This window comes from Phoca vitulina, unplaced genomic scaffold (assembly GCF_004348235.1).
Source record: "Phoca vitulina isolate PV1807 unplaced genomic scaffold, GSC_HSeal_1.0 scaffold722, whole genome shotgun sequence".
NCBI classification, from domain to species: Eukaryota; Metazoa; Chordata; class Mammalia; order Carnivora; family Phocidae; genus Phoca; species Phoca vitulina.
In genome coordinates, this window is record NW_022590409.1 from 6,751 (window position 1) to 14,035 (window position 7,285).

The 7,285-nt window shown below is 43.1% G+C and overlaps 1 protein-coding gene across 2 annotated transcripts; it reads right to left on the bottom strand.

Moving 5' to 3' along the window:
- Positions 1–1,264: 1,264 nt before the first annotated feature.
- On the bottom strand, positions 1,265–3,271 carry LOC116629383 (transcription elongation factor A protein-like 1). Of its 2 annotated transcripts, none has more exons than XM_032399678.1 (3): positions 3,154–3,271; positions 2,629–2,715; positions 1,265–2,289 (listed from the first exon to the last, which is right to left on the bottom strand). In XM_032399678.1, the coding sequence occupies exon 3, from the start codon at positions 2,275–2,277 to the stop codon at positions 1,798–1,800; it is 480 nt and encodes a 159-aa protein (XP_032255569.1). In that variant the 5' UTR covers positions 2,278–2,289; positions 2,629–2,715; positions 3,154–3,271; the 3' UTR covers positions 1,265–1,797. The 2 variants fall into 2 exon arrangements, with proteins under 2 accessions (XP_032255569.1, XP_032255568.1); XM_032399677.1 differs by having other exon boundaries at positions 2,641–2,715; positions 3,154–3,269.
- Between the last annotated feature and the right edge of the window lie 4,014 nt (positions 3,272–7,285).

Sequence of the window (7,285 nt, forward strand, 5' to 3'; positions counted from 1 at the left end):
AAACACACTGAAGCTACACAGTCAATCAAACAGAAACTCGGGGTTCATGACTGGGTCATAATTTAAAAAAATTATTAACCACTATCCATGTTTCTAGAATTAATAGGATCAATAAAACAATCTTAGGTGTTATAAGGGTAGTTTGAGAAATCATAATCTCTGATACACACATGCATATATATGTATATACATATATAGTACTTTAATGACTTACAAAGTACTTTTGAATGCTTCTTGGTGATGTGGGGTAGGGTAGAAGGGAAATGCCCTAGCTTTAACCTAAGTCTTAATTTCCTCTTTAATTTATACAAGCTGAGCAAGTCCGCTGAATTGGTTCAGGCAAGTCTGCCAGAAAACCCTTGGGAGGGAATTTGCTCTAAGGCAAATGTTAGGCGCCTAAAACCGTAGTCATTTTTGGAGATTATTTGGGAGGGAGGTTCCAATTCAGAATACACAGCATTATGGCTGGCCCACAAATTTGTCTCCTAGCCCATGTCTCAGTGAATTCATGTTTGAATGAATTGGGGAAAAGATGAGGCTTTCAGGAAAGAAAGGGACTATTTTGCTAAGAACTCTTTAAGACCTTGAGGTTTAAGCAGCACTGGGATGCTATGCACCTGGATAAGTATAATATTAAAGCTGAAGGAGGGGCATTCTCCATTTATCTGTAGGAGACACAGTTCAGCTTTGGCCCAGGAGGGACTCCAGAGCAATCAGGGAAACTTCGCAGCTGGAGGACCCAGGCACCTTAGTTGTGGGGCGGGGGGGGGGGGGGCTTGGAAGGAGCAGGACCCAGAAGAGGCAGCTGTGCCCAGCAGATGTGACAATATCCAAGGGAAGAGAATAGCAGGACAGAAATAGAATGCGGCACTCAGCTGGGATCTCACAGGAATTATTTCTGGGTGTAAGTGAAATCTCCTTTGGGTTCTATCCCCTGTATTTGAAGGGTATCTATAGGAGTTGGGGATCCTGCATGTGCAGATGGGGGAAAACCAGACAGCTCTAGGATCTTCATTTGGCTCCACAGCCACCTTGTAAGTCAAGCATCATTCCTCTTTCAATGGGAAAAGAATGACCCTTAAATAGAAGTACCTGGTTTGTTTTTCTGCCTGAGATTTAAAAGAAACATGGGATTGGGGCACCTGGGTGGTTCAGTCCATTAAGCTCAGCTCAGGTCTTGATCTCAGGGTTGTGAGTTCAAGCCCGCATTGGGCTCCATGCTGGGCATGGAGCCTACTTAAAAACAAACAAACATGGGATTTACTTTTCTTTAAAGTTCTGAGAAGTATTTATTAAGTGCCACATTGTCTTTATAAGCTGATTGACAGTTTTTAAAAGTTTTTCCCATTATATATTTTTTGCAACAAAAAATGTTTGTCTTGAAAAATGAGAAGTTCCGATGAAGCAAAAATGAAAAACAAATCAAAACACCTATTACCGCAGATAGCCACTGTTAAGCCATTTAAGTATATACTTTCAGTTTTCTCTTTGCATATTAATATATAAATATACATTTTTTACAAAAATGGGATACAACATATACTTTTCGAAATTTTTTTTCACTTCACAATATATAATGTACATCTTTTCATGCAAATGGGTGAGACTCATGATTGAAAAAGGGAAACTTGCAGCTTGTGGGCGGGGAAAACCCAATTTTATGCCAGTTACAAGTGAAACACCTAGAATAAAGCCACGCGAAAAGTTATAATTGAGATGGGCAAAGGTATATGAGAAAATACCACCTTCAGGTGGCAATACTTATATCAGGCAAAACAGAATTAAAGGCCGAACACATTAAATAGGATAAGGACGGTTCCGTCTCGCCTTCCAATGCATAACCATCAATTTGTTGCGTACTCTTTTCATTTCTTCCATCTCCTCTGCTACCTTTATCATCTCCTCATTGCTTAAATTTCTGCCGTGTATGTCCCCTCTAAATTGCGGGCGAGAGCGAGCCAGCCTCTCTTTAAAGCTTCCTTCTTCTAGCTTATGTTTTCCCACTCCACAAGGAGGCTGCTCCATGGGAGGGCGCTCTTCAAAAAGGTCCCTTCTAGAAAGGCGCTCCTGAGGAGGGCGCTCCTCGGACACCAGCATCTCGGGAAGGAGCTCGGGAAGGAGCTCCTCGGGAAAGAACTCCTCCTCCGAGGACTGCTCCTCGGAAGATGGTTCCTCCGGAGACTGCTTTTCCGGAGACTGCTCCACAGGAGGCTGCTCCTCATCCGTCTTGGGTGCGCTCTGTGGCTGTTCTTCATTTTCTTGGCAGGATTTTTCCATGTTCAGGATGGTCTTTAAGTAGTTATTCATAGGAGACAAGCAAGGCAGAGTCAACACACTTGGTGGCTGGATCAAAACCCCGGCCCCGGTTCCCATACCTGCCTTTCCCCGTGTCGGGGCCCAGGTTCCCCAACCTACGCTTGCCGAGGGGCTCTCCGGCCCTGGGGACCCCGCCGCGTCCCACCCCTCGCAGCCTCCCTCGCCCCCTCCTTCCCGAAAGCCCACCGTTTTCCCAGCAGGCCTTGCCACAGGCCTCTCCCGCAGTGGCAGCGGCAGGGGCGGGGCGGTGGTGCTGCCGACTGCGTTCCCGTCAGCGTCCTCCCTCGCACCCCATCCCGGGCCACTGCCCACCCTTTCCCCGACCTGGACCTCTCCTGGCGATTTGCTCTAGGCGTCCGCTCCTCAAGGCGCACCGCGGTGACCTGCAGACCTGCAGACCTGCAGACAGACGCAAGACAGGGTAGGGGGCGGGGAGTGGGGAGGAGGGAAGGACTGACTGACACCACACGTCCCTTTCCTGGGCATTAGCCACCGCCCCCACGCCGGCCCCCTCTGCTGCCCCTCCCCCAGGCCGCACCTCAAGCTTCATCCTCCGTGCCCCACCACCCCGCACCCCGCAGTGCTCGTCATTTCTTTTCAGGCGGCAAGTGCAAGCAAAGGATTACTTAGAAACTATTTCTAAGTGACTGTGTCCTCCAGGGGCCCCCACTCATCTCCCCACCTCACCCCAAGACCACCATTTTCTGCACCGAAATGTGGGCGCAGGGGGCGGGGCTGGGTCTAGGAAAAGGCCTGGTACTCTCTGCCATCCCGATCCCAGAGGTTACTGGGCAGCAAAGACCCTCATACCGATTTAAGAAGACCAAGGGGACTTACTTCCTTCTGCTCTTCCCCTCGACCAAAGGGCAGGAGGCAGGCGGTGTCTGGACAGGCAAAAACGACCAGGAGAGAGGGACTTGGGCAGACATAGGCTCCTGGTCACGTGAGGGCCGCGCGTCACCGCCGAGCTCAGATCCCCAGTTACCACTTTGACCGCGGGCGGCCGTGCTGCAGCCTGCCAGTATTTCCTAACACGCAACGCATCAGGCATCGTTACTCACCTCTTTGTTTATATTTGCCTTTTCCTGGTTACCAGAGACGGTCAGCATCCAGTCTTGGGAGTTATTGCCTCTTCTTCTCTGCTGCTTACCCTGATACCACCTCTCTCCCTTATTCTCCCGTTGTCCGCCACCAAGGCCCATTATTTCCCCTACGGTCCAGAGCCTGCACTGAAATTTGACTATTTGTCCTTAATGAATCGATACCATATGTCACCTTTCCCAGCTTTAATCCACATCTCTAACTCCATCAAGTCCGTTTAGGCTCTATCAACATGGTTTACTTGTCACTTTTATGGAAGATAAGCTTTCACTTTTCCATGACTTAAGGATTTTTTTGAGCCCCCAATCCTGTATTACAAATAGAGGCTCCAGTCTAAATTAGTAATCATTCAGTTCTAGAACTCTAGAAAGAGTTGTTTGTAAAGTATGCAAATTAAAAACATGAATACTTTGATTTTCATAAATCAAAATACACATTTGTCCATCTAAGTACAAATAGTCTAAAAACGTATTTATTATCTGTAATGGGAGCATTTTTGGTGGAGACTGTGGCATTATTATATATGTGTATATATGGATACTATTTTTTAAAATTTTTAAGTAAACACACCACCCATGGGGCTTGAACTCATGACCCCAAGATCAAGAGTCACATGCTCCACTGACTGAGCCAGCCAGGCACCCCTATATGTATGTGTGTGTTTGTGTGTGTGTATACACACACATTTTTATATATATGTGTGTATATGTATATATATGTATATATATATATATAAAGAGATTTTTCTGGGACTCTAAATCCTTAACCAGCCACCTCTTGGTGTTGCTGAAAGTGTATGTTAATTCATTAAATCAGCAAATATCTGGGTCCTGAGACAGCTGTACCCAAAAGATTCAGCACAGAAGATATTCATATCCAACTATGCAATAATTCTGTTGACCACACACTGAGTAGCAGGATTAAAATCATATTAACATATTCAGTTGTCATTACAAGTATGTATGTTTAGATCTAATGGTGTTTTATGATCTTCAACCTCATGCCTGCATCTTACTACTCATATCAGCCTGGATGCTACTTTCTCATGCAGGTACCCTTTCTTCCAGAGAGTAAAGTATACCTCTCCTCTCTGTATTTTATAGTTTCAGGGTTGGTGGCTATCAGATCTGTGAGGATTCTGGGATCATTTTCTTTTTTTTTTTTTAAGATTTTATTTATTTGACAGAGACACAGCTAGAGAGGGAACACAGCACGGGAGAGGGAGAGGGAGAAGCAGGCTTCCCGCCAAGCAGGGAGCCCGATGCGGGGCTCGATCCCAGGACCCTGGGACCATGACCTGAGCCGAAGGCAGATGCTTAACGACTGAGCCACCCAGGCGCCCCTCATTTTCTTTTTCAAACCCAGGCTGTCTAGTAAGTTTCCAAACAAATTCATATGGGAATTTTCCTATTTTAAGAGCTTTTTGTCACTTTTTTCCAACATCTAATTTACTTTGTGTTGAGATAGCAAGACAAATATTAGTTCACTTTTGTATCTTTTCCATAAATGTTTTACTTTTCAATTTTTCAGTGATGTGTGTCTTTTAAAATCCAAGTTTCACTATGCCTTCTTTATTCTTTTCACCAAAGGCTGGCTTCATCATTTGTATGGTTTCTTTCCAAGAGGACCCCCATTTTATTCATTTCTTCACTTCTATCCTTTTCCCCCTTACGTCCTGTGATGAAGAACTCACTACCTTAAAAGACACTGATTGAAATTTCATACAGCTGTAGTCATTCAGAGTAGTTTTTTCTTTTATTGAGCTGATACCTGCCTCCCAGTAGTTTACATACATTGGTGTTGGTTCTGCCCTCTGGAGTGATACGAAACAAGAATGAAGTAACAAAAGTGCCTTTTACCCTTGATAGCCTGACACTGCCAGAGTTAATGTTCTAGTTCTTTCCCCTTCCCAGTTGTGAGGCACACTGGGCAATCTACTTGAACTTTCTGTGACTCAACTTCCTCATCTGCAAAACTGGAGACATAATAATACCTACCTCATGGGATTGGGAAAATGAGTAAGTAAGTCCGTATATGTAAAGGACTTGGAAAGGTACCTAGCACATAGAAAGCACTCTGTAAGCATTAACTATAATAATAGAAATAGTAATAATATGACCTAATGCTAATATTACTATGAATTATTGTTTATTTTTAATTTTTATTTTAATTTAATTTTTTAAAATTATTTTTTCTTAAGGTTCTATTTATTTATATAGAGAGAGCGAAAGCGAGAGAGATCACAGAGGGAGAGGGAGAAGCAGACTCACCACTGAGTGGAGAGCCCCATGCGGGGCTCGATCTCAGGACCCTGAGATCATGACCTGAGCCGAAGGCAGACGCTTAACTGACTGAGCCACCCAGGTGCCCCTTTAATTATTGTTTTTTAAATTAACATTAATTCAGCATGTATGCCAGGTATTGTGCTAAGCATTTTCAATATGCTATCTCATTTAATCCTTAAACAATTATATTCTCACCAAGACTTTTTTATTTAGGCTTAACCTCCCCAGTTATTTCAGTTCTTTCTGATATGATATACTTTTTCAAAGTCTCTCGCCATCCTACATGCTCCTGAATTTGTAAATGCCTCTGAAAATACTGAATGTTCTGCCTAGTGTAGAATGGAGTGATCTTATCACACCTTCATTCTAGAATAACTATTATACATCTGTAGATGCATCCTAAGATCATACTAGATTTTAGATGCCATATCACACAGTTAAATCCACTTTAATTGCAATCACCTGACACCCCCAAATCTGTTTCACACATCCCTGTTAATACACTTATATAAATCATTCTAATTTTTAAAATTTTAACTCCAATATAGTTAAATACAGTGTTAAATTACTTTCAGGTGTACAATATAATGATTCAACAATTCTATGTATTACTCAGTGCTCATCAAGATAAATGTACTCTTAATCTCCTTCACCTATTTCACCCATCCCCCACACCTACCTCCCCTCTGGTAACCATTCGTTTGTCCTCTATAGTTAAGAGTGTGTTTTTTTGGTGTATCTCTTTTTCCTTTGTTCATTTGTTTCTTAAATTCTGCATATGAATGAAATCATATGATATTTGTCTTTCTCTGACTGGCTTATTTCACTTAGCATAATACTCTCTAGCTCCATCCATGTTGCAAATGGCAAGATGTCATTCTTTTTTATGGCTGAATAATATTCCATTGTATATATATATGCCACACCTTCTTTATCCATTCACCTGTTGCTGGACAGTTGAGCTGCTTCCATAGTTTGGCTATTGTAAATAACGCTGCAAAAAATGTAAGGGTGCATATATGTAAATCATTTTAATTTTAACCCAAGTATAGAAACGTCTGTTTTTCTGGGCTAAATGTTGTCTTGTTAGATTCACTCCCTTATTCTTTGAATCCAAATTCTATCATTCAGTACATTAGCTACAAAATATTAATTTAAAGCATGCCATTAGTACTAAATAGGCTGATAAATTCAGCAAGTTAAGGAAAGATCTAGGGGAGATCTCAGCAAAGAGCTCTAACTACAAATGAAAAAATTCCTTTCCCCTGTTGGGTTTGGCAGCCAGGAGCGTGCCCTGCCAGGCCTGTTCCCCTCCTTTCCTCTCTCAGTGTGACCTTGTAGGGTGGGATTACTTTCTAGTGCTGCTGATAGTAGGAGACACAGTTGCCCCTGAAAGCTCCCAAACTAGTATAAATTAACCCTTGTTGAGAACTTGGCAAACATGGGGGTCAGACAAGGGAGGTATAAAGAACTAGAACCAGGAATGGAAGGAAGAATGAAGACAATGTCTTTGTGTTGGCTCTAAGTCTCTGCCTGACAGTAACTGATTTGGGGTTCCCTTGAGAGAAAGGGCTCTCAAGAGG

Bases quoted from the DNA above. Each gene is read 5' to 3' on its own strand.
- LOC116629383 (XM_032399678.1), bottom strand. From the start codon at position 2,277: ATGGAAAAATCCTGCCAAGAAAATGAAGAACAGCCACAGAGCGCACCC.